Source organism: Gymnoscopelus braueri, assembly GCF_963280865.1.
Source record: "Gymnoscopelus braueri genome assembly, chromosome: 13".
NCBI lineage: Eukaryota > Metazoa > Chordata > Actinopteri > Myctophiformes > Myctophidae > Gymnoscopelus > Gymnoscopelus braueri.
In genome coordinates, this window is record NC_137615.1 from 22496113 (window position 1) to 22519649 (window position 23537).

Here is a 23537-nt window from a genome sequence, read left to right on the forward strand (position 1 = left end):
AACCTTTTTGACATGAGGTGCCATGCTTTTATTTCTTGATAGTCAGTGTGCCATATCAACATTACATTTAATTATGACACCACATAAAGATTTGGTGACAAATTTAGATTTTCCATATACATATCAACCTTTTTTCCCCTTCTTCTTCTTTTGAAATATGTTCTTTCACATCAGAACAATTATAATGATAAAGCAAAAACCCACCTATCTCCCAGACTCCCTCCCCAGTCAGAGTTGTGCAGGATATAATTTGCATACAGATGTGAGGGGACTTAAATGAATTGGCTACATTTAAAAAAATATATGTTATTTTAAAAGAAAAATCATTTCTCTCACACTTATGCCAGTGTGCCTGTGATCACCCTCTCCAGGCTGTGCCTGTGCCAATGTTGACACCCGTGTCTAAGGTCGCCTACCCCTGAGCTATGGGAAAGGGTGAAATGAAGCTGCCTGGATAAAGTACTTACACACACAAAACAAATATCTTTCTGTGATCCTTGAACGATTTTGTGTTTGATTTTATGTCAGAAGTGATCTCTAGCATAGTGCACATGCCAAGTTAACGCAGTAGGGGGCGATAATGGAGTATGACATCCGGCGTGAACCGTTGTAAAAAAATAAACAAGAACAAGAAAACACCGGAAGTGTTGTTCACACGCATGGCGGGGAGATTGTTTAGTGTTATTCAAATACATATCTAACTAACTTCCATTGCGATTTGAAACCACATTTGGCTAACTAGTTTAGCAAAAGTACAGGTGAGTGTATTTTTCATATTTTGTCTTGTGATCAAATATTTTCATCTGCAATGTTCATGTTGTACAACGCAACCTCAACGTCGCCGTGAAGGAAGGCTCAAGGCTCATTCATTTGAGAAGCAGCTTGAGGAACCAATGTATTTGTTTTATACTTCGATATAGTTCACGCAACACATGTTGGCCTTGAACTGGTCCCTTTGAACTGCAATCGCCGGAAAACTGCAAAACTAAGTGTTTTCTGCGCAAATCTCTTACAATGTTTAATGTTATGAGACTTACATAGCTTGTAGCATAGCATAGCTATGGACCACAATGGAAACAAGTCCCTTTAGTCCAGGCAAAGTAGCATTTCCAGACAGACTAATTGTAAGAGAATTTTTTTCAACAGATATCATTTCTATGAGGTGTCTAGAACAACATACTAAAAGTCCTAAGAAATCCTAGATGCGGAAATATGTTTAATTCTCATCAATTAAAGATGTGTGCTAATACATCAAGAAAACTAAACCCTAATGGGCTTTTTTTTTCTTTTGTCCTATCACAATGAAACTTTCCACAATGAATCTTAACATGAAAACTAAACTTTTTTGTATTACAAGTTTCTTTGAAACTTAATTTGAATATGCAAATTAGCTTAATATATATTGAATATGCCCAAATTTGCATATCACGAAAATTACTTTTCCCCAAAATGTATTATATTTACATTGTTGTTTGTTAATGATATCAAACACACTGATCAGACTTTCATGAACCATTTCATCGAAATATTGTGACTTCATAGAATAACATCAAAAACACCATTCATATGTATGACAAATGCATAAATCCGTCAAATCTTCCCCCAACCATCCTACTGCTAACGGTTGATGGCAATGCTGCTTTTGGACTGGCCTCTAACCTGAAACCTGCCCGGCTTGGTTGTACCTGCCGGGGGTATAACCCCCACCGGTATAGTCCTCAGGGTAACAGAGGCACACAAGCCTCCCCACCATGACAAGGTAGCAACAACAGGGGAGGTTCTTTTTGTGTTTTTTTCTTATTTGTTTTTTGTTTATTTTATTGTTCAAACGTGATCCTCAACTCCTTTTGTATGATTCTTTGTTCTTGCACCCCCTATTTCAGTTCTTGGCGTGCTTAGTTCTTCCGCTCTGGATCATAGTCATCAGATAAATCAGGCAACTGGGAATTTGTACAGCTAGTACCACGACATTCTCCGCATATGGTAGTGCAAGGGAGTCCATGTTTTTTTGCATGTGCATCTCTTCGTGCTGCAGTCTTTCTTGCAGCTACAGCAGACCACATCAAGTAATTCTGGTGGTCCTGCAGGCTGATCAGTCATTATTGGCATGAATCTACCACCTGTAACATGCCATCCCCAGTCTTCTGGACTCATGCTTTCACTTGTTCCTTTCCATTCATTGATCTGGTAGAACACACGGAGACTGTGGAACTTCACAGCTCCTCTTCATCCATGCTATTTTAGGCTGTGATTCAACTTCTCGTCTATTTGGCTTGGGAAAGGGATTGGCACTGAAAAAAGTAAAAACTGACTCTAGCTTTCTCAAACAAGCTAAGGTGTTCAGCCTGTCAGAGGAAAAGGAATCATCGTTGCAGCAGGTGAAAAGGCTCTAGTCTCACTGTATGGGGGTGACAAAGATGATCGCTGGATATGCTGAGACACAGGCAATTCTGTGAGAAAGTATCGAAGACCACATCTTCAGTGGAACCTCAAACTCTTCCACAAACATCATCAACTGTTCACAGTCTCCGTGTGTTCTACCAGATCAATGAATGGAAAGGAACAAGTGAAAGCATGAGTCCAGAAGACTGGGGATGGCATGTTATAGGTGGTAGATTCATGCCAATAATGACTGATCAGCCTGCAGGACCACCATTACTTGATGTGGTCTGCTGTAGCTGCAAGAAAGACTGCAGCACGAAGAGATGCACATGCAAAAAACATGGACTCCCTTGCACTGCCATATGCGGAGAATGTCATGGTACTAGCTGTACAAATTCCCAGTTGCCTGATTTATCTGATGACTATGATCCAGAGCGGAAGAACTAAGCACGCCAAGAACTGAAATAGGGGGTGCAAGAACAAAGAATCATACAAAAGGAGTTGAGGATCACGTTTGAACAATAAAATAAACAAAAAACAAATAAGAAAAAAACACAAAAAGAACCTCCCCTGTTGTTGCTACCTTGTCGTGGTGGGGAGGCTTGTGTGCCTCTGTTACCCTGAGGACTATACCGGTGGGGGTTATACCCCCGGCAGGTACAACCAAGCCGGGCAGGTTTCAGGTTAGAGGCCAGTCCAAAAGCAGCATTGCCATCAACCGTTAGCAGTAGGATGGTTGGAGGAAGATTTGACGGATTTATGCATTTGTCATACATATGAATGGTGTTTTTTATGTTATTCTATGAAGTCACAATATTTCGATGAAATGGTTCATGAAAGTCTGATCAGTGTGTTTGATATCATGAACAAACAACAATGTAAATATAATACATTTTGGGGAAAAGTAATTTTCGTGATATGCAAATCTGGGCATATTCAATATATATTAAGCTAATTTGCATATTCAAATTAAGTTTCAAAGAAACTTGTAATACAAAAAAGTTTAGTTTTCATTTTAAGATTCATTGTGGAAAGTTTCATTGTTATAGGACAAAAGAAAAAAAAAAGCCCATAAGGATTTTTAGTTTTCTCGAGGTATTAGCACACATCTTGAATTGATGAGAATTAAACATATTTCCGCATCTAGGATTTCTTAGGACTTTTAGTATGTTGTTCTAGACACCTCATAGAAATGATATCTGTTGAAAAAAATTCTCTTACAATTAGTCTGACTTTTGGGTCTAAAATGGGCTAGATTGCCTGGACTACTTGGACTTTTTTTGTGTTATCCTTTTATCCCAAATATCTGACTGTACCTCGTGCTGTTTACATTTCTGTCTAATAAAGTATCCAATCAATAGCGTGTGCGTGTGTGTGTGTGTGTGTGTATGTGTGTTAGCCTTAGATCAAGACTATCGCAGATGTATTTTATCGAGTCTGACTGACTTTTACTTTCGTGTCTACGAGTCTTAGCGACCAACCCACCAGTTTGCCCTGATATTTCACCAGTAAAGCCTGTATTGCTCCGAACATGTACAAATGCTAAATATAAGGTGCTTACCCGCTTGCCTCACATGTTAACTAGGTGTACGGTGTGTTTGTGCAATGTATTAGTCCATCTTTTTCAATAAAGAAGTGTTTTAATCCCGTCTGTGGCCGATTCTATCGGATGTTCCCGGCGGTAGTGACGGGGCGCATCCGGTGAAAACCAGAATTACACTCAATGTAAACAGGAAGTAAACGAGGGGGGGGAATGGCTTTCGGCCACATACGGGATTAAAACACTTCTTTATTGAAAGATATGGACTAATAACGCCGCACTCCTAGTTAACATTTGGGGCAAGCGGGTAAGCACCTTACATTTTGTATTTGTACATGTGCGTAGAAATACGGGCTTAACTGGTGAAATTCCAAGGCAAACGGGAGGGGGGGGGGGGGGGTCGCTAAGACTCTCGTAGATTCAAAAATGTCAAAATCGATAAAATACATTTACGATAGTCTTGATCTAAGGCTTTGTGTGTGTGTGTGTGTGTCGTTCATAAGACTTAATCTTACTCTGCTGTTTTCTTTGGTTGTCAGTAACACTTAACCAGTTTCCCCCCAACAATAATAAACCATGATGTGACTTTCACCCATTATTCTCTTAGCTCTCTACAAGATGGAGACTGATCTGTATGATGAGTTTGGAAACTACATTGGTCCAGAGTTGGACTCTGATGATGACGATGATCTTGAGGCTGAAGACAGAGATGTTGACGAGGTATGCTTCAAATACTGTTCAGGGTCTTCAACGTTTTTCAGGCCAAGGACCCCTTAGCTGAGAGAGAGAGATGAAGCAGGGACCCCCACTACATATTATATAAAATTGTGTTGCAGATTAGCACATACATTATCTTTTCAATTAATATGTGGGATTCAACGTGTATTTTCAGACAGTTAACCTTTTAAACCCTCAATATTTAGTCAACTTGACCTGTTGGCTCTGTACTTGGGCTGCTTTTTTCCCTCTACACCAACTCTATGAAAATAGCAGATCTACAAGCTCACAACGCCTCGCGTTGCAAGGCGTTGTGAGCTTGTAGATCTGCTATTTTCGGCTAATGTTCAACATCACACAAAGATTTGGCGGACCCCCGTAGGAACATTGTGGACCCCCTGTTGAAGATCCTTGCTGTACATCGTTGTTACGGTTATATAGTTATATGTAGTTTATGTACATAATCGTTACACTATCTGACATTTGTGTCATTCTCTGTGTGGAGGCTGATGATGATGATGACGACGAACCTGCTGATGCTGATGATGATGTCCCAGGCATGGAGGTGGTCCTGCACGAGGATAAGAAATATTACCCCACAGCAGAAGAAGTTTATGGGCCGGAGGTGGAAACAATCGTTCAAGAGGAAGATACCCAACCCCTCACAGGTGAACCACAAAAACCACGCCTAGCTAGTGAAGCACATAACATGGAGGTAATAACACCTTCATTCAGATTAACACATGAGGCTGATTCTACAAATGTCTTCTAAATCCTAACATCCATCCATCTTCAACCGCTTCTCCGGAGTCAGGTGTTCTAAAACAGTTTTCTGAAAAAACGTATTAATACGTATTTGGCCGACAACCCCCATCGCAAAATATTTTGATGTGCACACATTTTCCAAAAATGGCAGATCTACAAGGTCATAGCGCGGCACGAAGCTTGAGCTTGTATATCTGCTATTTTTGAATAGACATATTATAAAATAAAATCAAAAATGATACAGATGCTTTCTTGGTTTTAATGGGTTAATAATACAGCCATTTGATGAATAGTAATACCTCATAGTCTGTGCATGTTGATCAATGAGACGTATATCATGTCTGTTTCCAGTTAGTTTTATTGGTTAGCCCTGAATTTAATTGCCCATCATGTGGACTGACAAAGAGGTATTGTACTGTAGCGTAGATGCTGACAAGTTTATTTGTTTTGTTTTGTCAGAGCCCATTATCAAACCTGTGAAGAATAAGCAGTTCACCTTGATGGAACAGGAGCTCCCTGCCACTGTTTATGAAATGGAGTAAGTAATACAATATGCCCACACATGAGATTATGCAGAATGTCAGTCAGTATTTTTTGCATTGCTTATAATTTGCATGATTATCTGTTCATAGTATGTTTAAAATAGCTGCTTCCTTCTCTTCTTCGGCTGCCTCTTTTAGATTCCTTGCAGATCTGATGGACAGTCCAGAGCTCATACGTAACATCACTCTCTGTGGCCACCTCCACCATGGGAAGGTTAGATCCCAGTGATTCTCAACCTTTTTAATTTTAAGGACAGTTTGATAACATTAGGCCACAGACCCCCATTTGATATGATTTTTATATCAAATCCTCAGTGTTCATTTAATTCTCAGAGTTAAAACCCTTATGGGTCTGTTTGGTTCCATTTTTAGATTCTTGAGTTACAGACGGTGTCAATTTCCTAACTGTATAATTTTACTGACACACACACACACATGAAAAAACGTGCTGGGATAAACATAAATTGCAGATTCTAAATTTGAAATTTGCGTATTTATTAATTGCTAGATTTTCAGGTCTTAAAATCCAGTCCTATGTTGCGCTGATCAGAGCAATGGTTACTGAGTTATGGCCATTTGAAGTGTTAACCACTGCTGTAACTCTACTGTAGTCCCCCATATGTGTGCAATTTAGGTTTTTTGGTGTAACTATTGTCATGGCAGACCCCTGACCCATGTTTTGTGGCGTCCACAGTCGATACACCCTCTAGGCAATTTTAATAAAGGATTACAATATTATTTTCGCCTATTTTAGGAATATATATATATATATATATATATATATATATATATATATATATATATATATATATATATATACTGTTATATATATATACTGTTATATATATATAATGATATACTGATGATCTAATCAATGTATTTCTTCCATTCAGACATGTTTCGTGGACTGCCTGATTGAGCAAACCCACCCAGAAATTCGGAAGAGACCTGATGTGGATGTGAGTACTGGCTTTTAACACATCTCCATCCCCTGCTTCAGTTTATTTCACATTGATTTCCTGTCTCCCTGACACTTTAAGCATCTTCAACCCTTTTTTTAATCCTACATTCTACTTGTTGTTTGACTGATTTTGTCTAATTTTTCAGCTCCGGTATACCGATATCCTCTTCACAGAACAAGAGGTTAGTAGCTTCCCACTGATAATTAGTGTGAAGCAATTGTATTGTCCCCTGACTCCCAGCACACCCCTGTAAACCAAGTCATTTCTAGTGATGGAAAAGGACTGTTGTTGTTTGATTGGTTGACATCTTTATTGACAAATGCATATACATACAAAGTATATTTGTGCATATTATATCTGTCAAAAGGAAAAAACGCAAAGTTTGAGAGCTTATTTCCATTTCGGTCCACTGCATAGATATGCAATAGATATGCGACGCTTGAAACGGCTTAAATGCTGTTCTCCTGGAGGATTCGATTCTTAAAAGACAGAGAGAACCATTATATTGATTCTTACATTATGTCTTTCCATAGAGGGGGGTTGGTATCAAAAGTACCCCCGTTACAATGGTGCTGCCTGACTCCAGAGGGAAATCTTACCTGTTCAACATCATGGATACACCAGGTGCTGTATGCTGGTCTGAGCTTTAGTTGCATTTTGTGAATGTTTGTGGCTGGCTTTTGGTTTAGAATCAAGAAAGCTGATGTAATGTGTCACTTGCATTTGTTGTGTCTTGGTGTTAAGAGTAACCTACTTCTACCCTGTAACATGTCACTTTGGTCGTGTGCTGTGATCCACAGGTTAATAAGGGGGGTGGGTCACAAATCAGTTCACCTGATGAAAGCCAAACTGTGTCCGAAACATTTCAATGTACACTTGACAGTTTAATATTCGGAGCAAAGCTGTTGTATGTGTGTTTCTCATTTTAAACTTGCATTTGCAGGCCATGTGAACTTTTCAGATGAGGTCACGTCTGGAATCCGAATCTCAGATGGCATCGTTCTCTTCATTGACGCAGCAGAAGGGGTCAGTCTTGTTTTTCCACCTTTCTCACTTTCTTACATTTCCGTCTTTCCACTTAAGTGCTGTTTTGCCATAACTGCATTCGCACATAACCCATGTGTGTATGTGTCTTGTCAAGGTGATGCTGAACACAGAACGGTTGATCAAACATGCGGTTCAGGAGCGGTTGGCCATCACCATCTGCATCAACAAGGTCGACCGGCTCATTGTGGAACTAAAACTGCCCCCCACAGATGCATATTATAAACTACGCCACATTGTGGATGAGGTCAATGGCTTGCTCAGGTAATGATTGCAAACCCTTGCGTAAAAGCCAAGTTACAAATTACCGGTAATGGCGCCTGCAAACTTGTTCAAATGCTGAAGGAAGCTTTTGTGGTCGAAACATTATTAAATAAACAAAAAACGTTGAAAGCATTTGAATTGCTTTGAACTGAATTACTTGGGTTCAGGCCAGCACCTTGAAATATATTTTTTGTAGATGTTAACGGTCAACTATTTGAGTTATCTTTGTACCATATTTTTGAATGGCATGTACTGTAATCATATTTGAGTATCTATATATAAACGGCATGCCTCCACTGCACAGTATAAATTGCAATACACCGTAACCTGTATATTTCTGTAAATTGATTTATAGCCACTTTCAGTGCACCTAATAAGACTGTTCTTTAATACTGTACCTTTTATTGTATTGTGTCTAAGACAAGTGAGTAACCATCATATCCAGGTCCTTGTGCAAACCCACTCTGCCACTTGAAAATTTGTGATTCAGATTTGGTTTCCTCTCAGTACTTACTCTACAGATGAGAACTTGGTGGTGTCGCCTCTCCTGGGGAATGTTTGCTTCGCCAGCTCCCAGTACAGTGTTTGCTTCACTCTGGGCTCCTTCGCAAAGATTTACTCTGACACCTATGGTGAGGGAACTCATTTTATCCACACATACAAACTTGCATAAACACTTGGTGCACCATCTTCTGCATTAGGAACTTAGTGTTACGGATATTTGCAAGTTCTATCAGTTCTAACTTATGAAAATGTGTATGGTCTAAAATACCTTTCTCTGGTTTTAAAGGTGACATAATCTACAACGAGTTTGCCAAGAGACTTTGGGGAGACATTTACTTTAACCCCAAGACGTGAGTTGCTGCTTCGGAGTTTGCCAACAAAATAATCTGATATGACTGCCTGACATTAAAGTCATCGTCTCTTCACCAATTCACTTTTTCTTTCTTCATTACTTTCTACATCCCTGTTTAGGCGCAAGTTCACTAAGAAAGCCCCGAACAGTAACTCCCAGCGCAGCTTTGTGGAATTTGTTCTGGAACCCCTCTACAAGATCCTCTCCCAGGTTGCATTATATCATTGCATGCATGCTAATACATCCAGGTGGCATAGAAATAAAGTAGGTTACAATCCTTGACCTCAATGACTCAACCTTCCCGTGTCCTGTTTTGCGTGCAGGTGGTTGGCGATGTGGACACATCTCTCCCCAGGGTTCTGGATGAACTGGGCATTCACCTAACCAAAGAGGAGCTGAAGCTCAATATTAGACCCCTGCTGAGGCTCGTTTGTAAACGCTTCTTTGGAGAGTTCACCGGTAATGTCTCATCAATTAACATTTATCTTGACCTTGATCTGCCTGTCATATTCCCTCTGCTTATACTCCCTGAAGCATCACACCTCTACCATACAATGATAATGACTTTTTCAACATATCCAAGATTTCAACCTTAATCTTGTGGTTTTGTAAATGTGACAAAACGTGAACCAAATGTGAACCAGAGCTTGAAACTCTGCCCTGCAGGCTTCGTGGACATGTGCATTCAGCACATTCCTTCTCCTCAAGAGGGTGCCAAGAGCAAGATAGAGCACAGCTACGCAGGAGGCTTGGATTCAGACTTGGGGGAGGCCATGGCAGAATGTGACCCTGATGTGAGTGTGATGGAGTGGGAACAAGAGCCTCCGGTTTAATATGCTGGAAGGAGGCTGATACACCAGTTAGATGCTAATGGGTAGAATCAGTTCCCTAGTGGAAATCAATAGCTTAATCCTGACTGCTCTTGCAAATTTAAGCCAGCAGGCGATTTTAATTGTCTTTTAATGAACGAACAGCTGAAAAGGCCAATACGAGACAATGAACGACATTGATTGCAATGTTCCGAGCACCATTTAATTCCTCTGTCAATCACGATGGTAACAGATTTCCAGTGAGTTAGATCTTCCTGTACCTAATGTTTTTGTTTTTCTTCCCGTCTTCCTCCCATCATTGCCTTTTTCCTGCTCTGCTCCTCATGTGTGTCACCACCTCCCCCACCAGGGCCCTCTGATGTGTCACACCACTAAGATGTATAGCACGGAGGATGGGGTCCAGTTTCATGCCTTTGGCCGGGTTCTGAGTGGGACCATCCAGGCAGGTCAACCTGTCAAGGTGCTGGGAGAGAACTACACCCTGGAAGATGAGGAGGATTCCCAGGTTTGCAATTTGGGACGCCTCTGGATCTCTGTGGCCAGGTACAGTACATCCAGCAAGTGGTGCATCTTTAAAGTTAAATGCTTGTTTTTCCGTGCTCTTTCTGTGCTTATTTGAGATACACCATGGTGGATATAACACTATATCTATCTATCTATCTACCTACCTACCTAATATGATGTTTATCAATCATATGTTCTTTATTCACTCTTCAGATACCAAATTGAAGTAAACCGAGTGCCTGCTGGTAACTGGGTTCTCATTGAGGGCTGTGACCAGCCCATTGTAAAGACAGCCACCATCACAGAACCCAGAGGGAATGAAGATGTAAGACAAAGTTCTTTTAACATGCCTTCACCTCCATCCCACCAGAGCGATGTCTCAGTGTGTCAAACCTTTTTCTTTTGTTATAGGCCCAGATCTTTAGGCCTCTCAAGTTCAACACGGCGTCGGTCATCAAGATTGCGGTGGAGCCTGTCAACCCATCAGAATTACCCAAGATGTTGGACGGACTGAGAAAGGTCAACAAGAGCTACCCTTCTCTCACCACCAAGGTAAAGACGCGGACCCGCTGTGTTTTGTCCTCCGCTGCGGAGTGTAGGGGTTTGAATCCACCGCGGTGCATCCAGCTTGACTGAGCTTTTAGGAAGACACTATTGGCCGTATTCGGCGGAGGGAATCTGGGCTGAACAGGAGGAGTAGGACGGAGGCGCTACGTCCTCCCAGTTGGGGCTCCTCACTGGCAGATGAGTCAGTGGGATGCAACAGCAGTGTCAACACGGAAATGTGAAGGTTAATTGGCATAACGAATAAATTGGGAGAAAACGAGGGAGAAAATTGTACTACATTGGTTATGTTTTTTCAAAATAATACATTTTAAAGTGCAGATTGACTTGAAAAGCCAAATAGTCCCTGGATAAAATATTGATTCAAACGTCCGTGACTTTTTAACCCGACAGCCATCGTTGACTCAATTATTCAAGTAAGTTCCGTAATGTTGTAATGACTGTAAACAAATATGAACATAATTGAAATCTAACGGTAGGGTTATTTTGTGTGTGTCTTTCTTTCAGGTGGAGGAATCGGGAGAACACGTGATCTTGGGTACAGGAGAACTGTACCTGGACTGTGTCATGCATGACCTACGTAAGATGTACTCTGAGATCGACATCAAGGTCTGTTTTCTAACTGCAATGTGACTTACATTCCATAGATCTGTCCTTTTGGTAGTACTTTAGGTCTTTTAACGTTAACTAATGGAAAAGTAATTAGTATAGTAGTATACATGCAGGCACAAAGTGTACCATCAAAAACGCACACCACATGACTGGAAATACTCCAAAAGATTATAAAAATGCAAGACTTATAGCTCAGATTCACATTTTATTTTATTGTGCTACGTACAGTAGCACAAAATAAATGTAGCACAACCATTATAATCTTTGAGTGCCACTAGTTCCACTCATCTGGTGTTTTTTTTGTGTGACCGTAGCTGAGCACCCACAGCCAAGAAGCCAATAACAGAAAGCTCACCTATAGGGCTGTCACGGTTATGAAATGTTACTTTGACGATACATTTTCGCAAAATAAAAATGCGTTTCTGTCGTTGAACATTGGAACATTATGAATAAAAATTAGTTTCTGTTTGGCTTTTAGGCTTCATATGGGCAGATATGACAAATAACATAATAATTTAATAACTTAAAAAAATACATGAATAGTGGAAATAGCCGATCTACAAGCTCAAAATGTGTGAGCTTGTAGATCGGCTATTTCCATGTTTCTATGTTTGAAAATATATGAACATTTTTCAACATGGAAATGATTATGACGATTAGGCGATTACGTAATAATTGTGGCAGGTCTACTCACCTGCTCTGCATCTCAATGTACCATCATAAATGTTCCAGAATTGGTTCTGGAAAATTCAAGCACTTGGCATTGGTGTTTTTTTAGTAAAGTGATCATCAGCTGATACTCTTGCATGTATCTGTATTACATTGGTGGATTTAGTACAGTATGTTACACATACATTATTTTGTACATCCCTGTAAGCGCATTACGTATCGGCAATCAAACTTTTTCAGGTTAAATTATTGGAATATATTTGTCAGGTAAATTTTAATATATGTCAATCTTTGCCTCCGCAGGTTGCCGACCCTGTTGTGACTTTCTGTGAGACGGTAGTGGAAACGTCGTCACTGAAGTGCTTTGCTGAAACGCCTAACAAGAAGTGAGGGTCAAACATTAGTAAAACAGCCGCAGTTCAACAGTCATTTACTACAGTGTTGGTCTCCTTTGGAGACAGAATGTCACATTTCAGATGAGACTTGAGAGACTTGTATTTGTCACAGTCATTGCTTCCCTCTGGTGTCATCTCTCCGCATCCTACAGTAATTGACATGCCTTTCATCTGATTGACAGGAATAAGATTACAATGATTGCAGAGCCCTTGGAGAAAGGTCTGGCAGAGGACATAGAGAATGAAGTGGTGCAGATAACATGGAACAGGTAGGTTCCAACAGTGCAGGGAAACAAAAGTCTAGGTTTTACTGGAGCACTATGACTATTGGTTCACACTAATTTGATATTTTAAGTGAAGGAACAGTGAACTTATGTTAATTAAGTTGTTATTTTAAACATTTAGTCTGACGTTTAGTTTTGGTGCTGCTGACCAATTCAGTCTCGGGAGTGTGCCTAGACTCACCCCCCCCCCCCCCCCCCCCCCCCTCACTCACTCACTCACTCACTCACTCACTATCACACTCTCTCTCACTCACACAGTGTTTCCACTACATTATATATTGTGGAAACACTTGTGTGAGATGGTAGTGGAAACGTATATTATACTTAACAGCAGTGTTACGGCATTGAAATATGACTGCCGCTGAATTTTCTTTTTTTTCCCGAGAGCATAGAGGGCTCTGCCTTAACTCTTTTGAAACTAATGTTACATTATTTTCGATTTTCAATTCACACACCTGTGAGTTTGATTGATTGAATACTTAGACAGAAATGATCACAGCACGAGGTACAGTCAGACATTTAAGATAAAAGGATGACACAAAAAGTCCTGGGGGACTTGTTTCCATTGTGGTCCTACAGTGTGGTTCAATACTGTATGTATTCAATTCATCAACATAAAGAGTAAAGCATATAAACGGAAACGGAAAACAAATTAAATGGTTAATTTGCCAGGTTCTACTGGGGCAGCTGTAGCGGGGTGGGTAGAGCGGCCGTCCTCTGGTAATCGAAAGTTTGCTGGTTCGCCCCCTAGCCCACCTCAACTGCTCCCCGGGCTCTAAAAGACTCGTCGTGTGGTACACACCCTAACCACTCAGCTATCGGGTTACCCCTAAGCAGGAACATGTCAAGAGGCAGGATTCATAAGATACTGCAATTTAAAACTCAAGGATACCATAAGTATTGTTTGCATACCTATGTTTGGCATTGTACAAATTGACAGTTAACACTCCTTGGACATGCCTTGCAACAGAGACCGTCTGAATGTACGAAATATGAAATTAGAAACAAATGCACTTCACAAAACTGACAATTGACTTGTAATATCTTTGAGATGTAGTCTTAATGCAAACAATCATTTTGATCCTGTAAATTATTGACTAATGTGTACATTGTGTTCAGTACATGTTCTATAAATACTAAACTATAGTCGGGTGGTATTAAATCATGCAATTAATAGGTCTTTGAACTGGCCTTTAAAATGCCCTATTTCGGGTAGGAGTGTGCGTGTGAATGCATACGTCTCCAGGACAATGGCCTTCCCCCTCTCTCCAACTCATCTGTGATGCCATCTGGACCTGGCCTTGCCAACATGGTGTGGAGGTGCCAGCCAGAACCACTGACAACAACCTTAACACATCGTTAAACTTGCTCTTTCCTTCTTTTCCCCATTAACCCCTTTGCCCTCCTATTAGTAAAACTCCCGCAACGTTCCATCTCCCGCAACGTTCTAACCTCATTATGCAACCAGTCACGCTCTTCTGTTTTTCCCCCCCTCTCATGGCAGGAAGAAGCTGGGAGAGTTTTTCCAGACCAAGTATGACTGGGATCTGCTGGCCGCCAGGTCAATCTGGGCCTTTGGTCCAGACACCACTGGGCCCAACATCCTCGTCGACGACACCCTGCCTTCTGAGGTGAGACAATGGATGGGCTTGGTGGACTAGTGTTAACCGCTTAAACCCTATATGCTTGGTTTACCGGACTCCCCCAAGGGTCTGTCCTAGGCGCCCTTCTTTTTTTTTCTTTCCCCTCTACGCTAAATATCTTCACAGGAAATAGGCGATCTACAAGCTCACAACACTTGTTTCTCACTGTCCCTCTGTCTGATGTACTGGCTACATTTCACTGTTAACAGTGGTGGATGGATGCGAGAGACGTCACACTGCAAGATCCCCAGTGTCAACGCAACATTTAAATACCATGCATAGGCCCAGTTTCAATGTCCCCCCTTATGGACTCGCATGAAGTCTTTGTGAAAGTTTTAAGTCTGTGAGGGTTATGGCAGAGCCGTTTATGAACCCTTTCCACAAGTCTGCATCGATGCAGACTTTACCTTTTGCCTAAGGGAATTACCCACAATTCACAGCATTGTAATGTCAAATACTGGGATACTATGGGAATCTTCCAAACGTCAATCATGAAGTATGCACATCATGCAGCCATTCGGCAGCTGAAACCACGGTTCTATAAATCGTCTGTGTACGTTTATCCTCTGTAGGTGGACAAAGCACTGCTGGGCTCAGTCAAAGACAGCATCGTTCAGGGCTTCCAATGGGGAACAAGAGAAGGGCCTCTGTGTGATGAGCGTAAGTTTTCACATCTTCCACTCCTAAATAAGACACACAAAGTAAACTTGCATTCATGCAAAGTTACTCACACAAAAGATGTCAGACATGGACAATGAAATATGTGGGGAAAAAATACAGGGAAATGTCTTTTCTGTGCTGTGATGAATGCTGACCTACAAATTAAGTTTCATGTGAGGAGGAAATAAATCTCTGACTCTAGAAGCAAAATCTAGGGGTATAATTGCCAACCTTCAAACAAGGTTCTCACATGTCCTGTAATGTATTTATTTAATTATTTTTAGATAATGTTTCCAGTCATAAATAAGTAGTTGTCCTAGAAAATATTTAATGTGTATAACAAAAGTGATGACTGCAGGAGTGCAGGGTAGGTTTTCGTAATTACAGGAAGGAATTGGTCAGGGACGGGCTGGCCACTAGATAAAAGCTACGTTAAAAAAACATTGTCATTTAGCCAGTAGCTGCATGTATGTTTTTAAATGACACAAATCGTTTGCGTTGTTGAACACAGCCACCATTTCATACCTGTAATGCCTGATTATAATGACTATGTACACAGTCAGATTTTTTCGTCATTGACATACTTTGCTGTATCCTCTGTAACGTTTTTCGTCTTCAACTTGTCAGATTTACAAGCTGGTCAGTTATGGTTTTACACAATTAGCTCAAAGTGAATTTGAGTTGCAGACAGTGTATAATTGTAATTAAATGAATAGTTTACCCCATAATTATTTATTTTCTACCAATGACACACCCCATGAAGCCTTGAATTCATGGAGATTTTTTATTTTTTGTCGCATTCCTAAGCCAATAATTTGATGACCGGCGGAGACTCCTCCTACTGACCGATGACCTGGTCATCGAATTATTGCCTCAGGAATACGACAAAAACAAAAAAAAACTCCATGAATTCAAGGCTTCATGGGGTGTGTAATTGACAGAAAATAAGTACTTTTTTGGGTGAACTACTCCTTAACTAACAGAATGACATGTACTGTACCTGTTGGACAGTGTTGGAGAGACAGAGCCAACTGTGGCATGGGCTGTGAGAGAGAAATATGAGAATTTCCATTGGGTGTAGTTATTAGCCAAGTGCAACATTTTACTGCCCTCAATCTAGAGGCCAACTATTATTGTGTATTGGAGGCTGCTGCTACCCCAATTTCCAATTTGGTATGATATTCGCATTAAATCCACTATAATCACATACATTTAGATAGCATATTATGTAGACAGATGCCAGGTCATGGGTCATTGTTGACCTGGCATCCTATAGTGTGTATAGTTTCAATGTAGGCTGATGATAGGTTCTCGGTTTACGTATGTATAGACTCCTTAACAGACGACGTCACACTGATAAGAACCAGTATGCACGCAATGAAACCCATTCTATCAGGTCTCGCTAGGACGCGCCTCACCAGCCAACACACAAGAGGGGGTTGGGGTGTGCTGAAACCAGCGCACCCCAAAACAACAGGTTGAGAATTGATTGCGTGAAACAATCACCTGTGCATCCAGTCTCAATGTTGGTAAACAAATAATTGGTCTATTAGTTATTAGATTATTGGTTTACTTATGTATTACTTTATTATTAGATTACTATTTCTATGCATTTGATGTATTATGATGTATTATCTTGTGTCCTTGTAAGTCGCTCTGGATTAAGAGTGTCTGCTAAATGCCTTAACTGTAAACTGTATAAAATGTCCCGGAAATGTAGTGGAAATTAAACTTCCAGGACATTTTATTTTTATTCATTTAAAAGAGTGGGGAGCCTGTCAAATCTGTTCTGATGGTGGAAAGAAAGTTCCTTATGCCATTTTATATCACAGTGACAATATTTCATTTTGGTTTCACTGTTTGTTTAGCTGGAAACCATGCACAAATGAGAAAAATCGCATCAGAGTTATCTAAAAGCATCTGCAGTCCCTGGGCAGGGCTTTATAAACGCATAACAAAATACAATACAATAACGGGGACAATACAATATAACGGATAGTTCCATCGATATTTGAAAACAATAAAAACTAGTAGTGGTGTGTGTAGGCCTGTCACAATGATTACAGAATCGTCTGATTGCAATTATTTTAGGTAATCGCAATTATCTTTGCATAATTGTCATAATGGTTTCCATGTTGAAAAATGTTCACACATTTTCAAATATGAAAAAAAGCAGAAATAGCAGCGCAAGCTTGTAGATCTGCTATTTCTGCTATTTTTTATAAAATAGTTAAATATGTCAATCTTTTCTTTTTTCTCCAGTTATTTGTCATATCTGCCCTGTGCCATTTGATTGATTACGAAGCCTAGAAGGCAAACAGAAATAACATTTTTATACATATGTTCCAATGTTCAATGACAAACACAATCAAATCGTTAATCGCAATTATTTGAGTGACAATTGCTGTGCATGATTGTGTGGTGTAAGAACACAAGGTTTGTTTGTTGGGAGGGTTTCCTTTGAATACCACACAGCTCTAACCCTTCATGCTTTCCTTAGCCATCAGGAATGTCAAGTTTAAGATCCTGGATGCTGTCATTGCTCAGGAGCCCCTCCACAGAGGGGGAGGTCAAGTCATCCCTACAGCCAGGAGAGTGGTGTACTCTGCTTTCCTCATGGTGAGGTCATTCCCCATAGCTCTAATTCTTCTCCATCTCTCCTCATCTTGCCTCTCTCTCTCTCTCCCGTTCTCTGACTCCCCCTTTCATCACTACTTTCTCTAATGTCCCATTACCTTGATTACAGTACTGTGGATACTGGCAGCAGAGACATGCCTTTATATAAATTGCAGTGATTTTTGGCTCCTTTCCTTCTCTCACTTCAATCCACACCTGCCGTTGTATAAAATCTTTGCTTTAAGTTGATGTGGCGTATCTACGCCGTTGCGCTAGGTTCGGCCCACTCTCGCTAATCGCCCCTTTTGTGTTCCAGGCGACTCCGAGGCTAATGGAGCCTTATTACTTTGTGGAGGTGCAGGCTCCCGCTGATTGTGTGTCAGCTGTCTACACAGTGCTGGCCCGAAGAAGGTTTGTCCAGCGTCCTTTATTTTCTTAATTTGACGTGCCACCTCAAACAAACCTCTTTTATGAACTGAGATTACCTGCCTCTTTGCTTTACTCAACACAATGTAAAGCCTGATTTATACTTGGTTGCGTGCCGCTGTCACATACTGACAATAGCAGACGAGCTCCCAACATGTTTGTGCTGTGAGCTTGTAGATCGACTAAGTTATAACTAAGGCAAGAATAGCTAAGGCTTAAGTACAACTCGGGCTTAATGTTCAAGTTAAACCTGATGTCTTTATAGTCCTGACTTGGATATGTATTTCTCTGTTGTGTAACAGAGGTCATGTGACCCAGGATGCGCCCATCCCAGGTTCTCCTCTGTACACCATCAAGGCCTTCATCCCAGCCATCGACTCCTTCGGCTTCGAGACCGACCTCCGCACACACACACAGGGACAGGCCTTTGCCCTGTCAGTCTTCCACCACTGGCAGGTAAGATTAAGGCTGTCGCGATCGTGACATTTTACTCGACGACAAGCTCACAACGCTTTGCAAGCTTGTAGAACGGTTATTTTCACAATTTTAAAATGTTTTTTAAATAATACATGAACGGTTTTAGACATATAAGGTTTCCATCGGACGGCAACGATATGCACGCACACACGCCCTGTGTGTCCTCTTTGTGTCGATCATACTACTATTGTTGTCTCATTTGCAGAAAATGGTGGCGGCAGCAGAGTGACCTACCAAGTGCTCATGCCTGCCACTCAGGCTTAATTCCATTAGATTCTGAACAGGAGTGTGTTAACTCAGCAGGTTTCAGCAGGTCTGCTCTTTATGTGTATGTGGAAATTAATTAGTTGTGCTCAGAGGAACCACCCTACAGATAAGCAACAGGGCACAGAGTATTGTGTTGTGACCACTAGATGTCTTTCTTGAGCAAAAAAGCCCTGGACAAGAATGCAATCAGAGACACCGGATAAAACGAGTTTGTGGCAGTATGAGTTTTGCCTCCATTTTTGCTGTTGTAAGCAATATGATGTCAGCCAGCCTAAAACCCCCAGCTCATCTACTATAGTTGGCCAGTAGATGAAAAGTGACATTGAGGAGTATTTTATTCAGGTAGAATGCTGTGTTGCAAGCCCTCTAGAACCATTACAAATAAAATACTGTGAGACACCTAGCAGACAATGTCTTTTAGTCAGATGTTCATGATCAACTGAGATTCCTAGAGTCGTGTTTTCTATTTTGTAAACATAAGCTCTGACCCCCAATCACAAAAACCTTCTTGGATACTGTTTTAGTCATCTTTCCTAATTTAATCTTTGTGGATCAGGCCAGAGTCGGTGCCTTTGTTGATGATGTCACAACTCTGCATCTTAGACCTCTTGTTACTACCTTTAGGAGAGGTGGTTCTTTTTTCATGTTTCATACTGCATTGTCATAAAAGCTGTAAAGTTTAAAACTGCTGTTTTTTGTTTTTTCCCTGATATTTTGGGGGGATTTTTCTGCCTTTATTGATAGTCTAAGTGAAGATGGACAGGAAACGGGGAGAGATATGCAGCAAAGATCGTTGGGAACAGGACTCCAACCCACGATGCGTTGTTAGGCTACATTAGAGCCTAAGTGCCCGTACAGCTAGGCCTGCGGTCCGGGCGACAAAAAGTGTTTTGTAGCCCTGGTCCATCTATTGGTTCAGCCACTTCATTTATTTATGTATTTACTTTTCTCCAGTGCCACTCAGAGGGTCGCCCATTGAAAGGTTATGAAGTCAGACAGATACCCTATGCGTATTTCAGGGGACACTGCTAGAGATCCAACATTTTAACCAATCCTCCCTTCCTGGATCTGTGACAAATGAGGGATGACAGGCCAGGGTGTGAACTAGTCATAAAGATGATGGATTTAAGTAATCATTTTAAAAGCCTGCTGTTGTTAAATCTCCATATGGTGACGTATTAATAAATAGTGTTAGTCACAAGCTGAAGGAGTGTGGGTACTTTCTTACATTGCTTTCCCATCATGATGATGGCCATGCTCCTGATTCGGTAACAACACTTACAGACTTGCGAATGAATCACACATTTGAAGCATTGAAAACAGTCCGGGAAGTGTCCTCATGGCCATTTGGAGAATCAGATTTGATATTGTATTGTCAGCATCTGTCCTTAACCTCTTTAACCCTGGCATCCCAATTTAGGCGAAAATAATAAATTACAACGTCAATCCAATTATCAGAAAAGGCTCAACTATATGCTCTTGACGCATCGCAGCGTGACACGTGAGCTTGATCTGCTATTTTTGAAATAATTAAGACTTATTTTGGTTAAGTGATTGCTGGGCAGATGTGAGTAGGATCATTTCTAAATATGTCTACCCCTTTTTCCTCTCATTGAACTGACTCCTCTTTCCTTGTAGATTGTCCCCGGTGACCCCCTGGATAAGAGCATTGTGATCAGGCCTCTGGAGCCACAGCCTGCCCCCCATCTGGCTAGAGAGTTCATGATCAAAACCCGAAGGCGCAAGGTGATACTCAAATCTTATCTGTGCACCAGCCACCAGGCTATACTTTTTTGAGTTGCGTCTTTGTAAAGTGATGATTTGTACATAGCTGATTACCTATTTTTTTTGCCACCCCACAGGGTCTGAGCGAAGATGTGAGTATCAGCAAGTTCTTCGATGATCCTATGTTGTTGGAGCTGGCCAAACAAGATGTGGTGCTCAACTACCCCATGTAAGACACCTTGGGACTGAATGTGACGCCCGCTGGTGCAGCTTTCATCACACCCCATTAATACCACAATGGAAAAAGTCTCTTGGTCCCAGAGCAGCAATGTCTCCCCAATTACTTACTTAGTTGTTATTTTATCCCTTTTATTTTGTGGAGAGTTGGCAGAATCAGAATAGCATAGAAGCTGTGGAAGGTCTTCCTCCCTTGGGGTTTCGTACTTGCAACAGTCCTCATTCTGAACCAGATTTGGACTTAATTAATATTCTGTTATCTCTTCTGCCTCTTTGTATGATAATTACAAAACTTTACCAGTGGTAAAAAAAAAAGAAGACTTGTTCTCTATTCAAATATACATCCCCCTTTGTTTAAGTACAATGTATTTTTGACCTGTCCTTGAGTCCCGTTATTGAGAACTGTCTACTTTAATGGCCAAGAATGAATGCACACTTTCAAAATTGCCAGCTTTGATTGAAGAAATACATAGCGTCTCATCTTTGTCCTATTATGTCTCATCATTGGTTGCGTCTCATCTTTTTAATGTATAAATGGATAAACAATGTTTTTGTAGAATGATAATGTGGAATGCTGTTTTTTAAACAAAACATGTCACTCATCTGGTGTGTCAGAATAAAAAAAAGGTCATCTCTGTGAAATTGTTTTTAGTCCTTTTTATGAGGACAATGACATTGGAAGCCTTATGCAGTTGAGTGATGGATGTTACAGTGCTTGTGGAGATGGACAGCAGAGAGTGGTGGGTACGGCATCCACTGTCTGCAAGGTAATTCTATTTACATGGGTGGGGCATTCTGCCATATTGGAGCTTTGGTTGTCAGTGTGAGTGATTGGCATGTCTGCTTGGTACACTGTGTGGGTTGTGACTGATGGACAGCCTTTGACATGGGTAGAGGCAAACAGAGGAAGCCAAGTCTGGGGTCACACTCACAATAGCCCACTTAAAAGAGAAAGGATGCGTGACTGTTTTGCCCAGACATGGCTACAAGTCTTTTATAAATGAGAAACAATTTACTCTACATTTAAGGAAACCCCTATACTGTATATGAACAGAGATCATATGAGATCATATATTTTATTTTTTAATTTTTGTTTTAGGAAGCAAGGGTTATTCTTTATTCTTATGATGACATAACGTGTGACTAACAGAGTCGTGTCACATGTAGAGAGGGCTTTCACATCTGAAAATGAAAAGCTCAGTCCCCTGTCACTCGGCACAGACAATGGCACTGCCAGTCCTGGAGGGTGTAGGTGGGGGAAAGGTGGTGGTGAGGATAGAGTTATGAAGGGGACAGGAGGGGATTTCCCTCCTTTGACATTTGGACAAAGTCGATCCTGTCCTGTAAGATAGGTGAATTATTTCACCCTGGAAGAGGTGGACAAGCTGTGCTCTTTCCGAGAGAACATGAGGAAGAGAGATTTAAGAAGTACCTGTAAGTAGATAAATAAAGTTCAGAATTAGGGTGCTGGATTGTGCAATTTAAGCCTAAATTATTCTTTATCCTATAACAGTCCATAGTTTTTTGTCTTTTTTTCCCCCTGGAAATCAGTTATTTCCGGCAAGCAACACATTGTACGATGATGGATACATTCAGCTTTACAACACTGAACGAAACAGTTTTTAATCACAACAGTGAAGCGAGGAGATTGTTTTCAGGTCTCCCATGTGTACCTTCTCTTCTGTCCTGACCTATTGCAATCAATTCTCGCCTGCGTATTGAGTAATATATCAGACAGCATGGTCCCCCGCTCACCCCTCCTCCACTGCGAGGTGAGCTGTGATCATGCGTGGCTGCAAGGCGGTTGGCAGCGGTTCTCGCCAGTCTGAACACAAGTCCCCCAGAGCGGTCGTGGCAATCTGTGGAGCCTGTGCTAAATATAGAGAAGGATGCCACTCTGCCTTGGTTATGGCATGTTAGGAGCACCCTCCTGCAAGCCAGGTTTTGTCCTTCATCAACTCCTCTGGCCTCTACCACCTTGGTTCCCCTCATCTTGCTGCCTTTTCATCTTAAAATGGTCCCTCCTTCCTTCTTTTATATCAGCCTATCAATGTGTACCTACAGGCCTCTCTGGATATGTGACTCGCTCACATGCTTTCAGATGAGCATCAGGTAGACGGTCTTCCTCTTGAGCACCCAAAAAGGGGGGTACTTGCTCATCCTGGAGAGACGTCCCCATTGTGTTGATGATGCATATGGTCATAGTTCAGCAGTGGCCATGAAACCATCTTTAGGAACAATGAAGGAAATGAAACAGGCAATGTTTGTACCGTTGTACATAACTTGAGGTTGAATGATGAATCAGAGTCCTCTCCTTGTTCTTCTATGAGTACTGATGCATATCAACTGGTACAGCAAAATCCCAATTGAACTTTGAGAGAGTATGAATTATTTGTACAGTCTCTGATTTAACAACTTGAACCCTAGTGTCCCTATTCTGGGGCAATGTGGCGTGTTATGGGATTGTAGATCAGCCATTTTCAGCAAGGATATATTGTGTAGAGTGAAAAGAGTAGGGGGCCTAGTATAGAGCCCTGGGGGACTCCATTCAACTAA

The 23537-nt window shown here is 41.1% G+C and overlaps 1 protein-coding gene across 1 annotated transcript; it reads left to right on the top strand.

Annotated features, from left to right (window-relative positions):
- The first annotated feature begins 630 nt into the window (after positions 1–630).
- Positions 631–21617, top strand: eftud2 (elongation factor Tu GTP binding domain containing 2). Its single transcript, XM_080448499.1, has 28 exons — positions 631–758; positions 4530–4642; positions 5145–5307; positions 5864–5942; positions 6085–6160; positions 6840–6905; positions 7054–7089; positions 7442–7532; positions 7852–7934; positions 8050–8216; positions 8724–8848; positions 9007–9070; positions 9192–9282; positions 9396–9531; positions 9739–9866; positions 10252–10445; positions 10620–10731; positions 10818–10958; positions 11478–11579; positions 12555–12637; positions 12829–12915; positions 14435–14561; positions 15146–15233; positions 17734–17852; positions 18166–18260; positions 18578–18731; positions 20658–20765; positions 20882–21617. The coding sequence occupies exons 2-28, from the start codon at positions 4541–4543 to the stop codon at positions 20975–20977; spliced, it is 2913 nt and encodes a 970-aa protein (XP_080304625.1). The 5' UTR covers positions 631–758; positions 4530–4540; the 3' UTR covers positions 20978–21617.
- The last annotated feature ends 1920 nt before the right edge of the window (positions 21618–23537 follow it).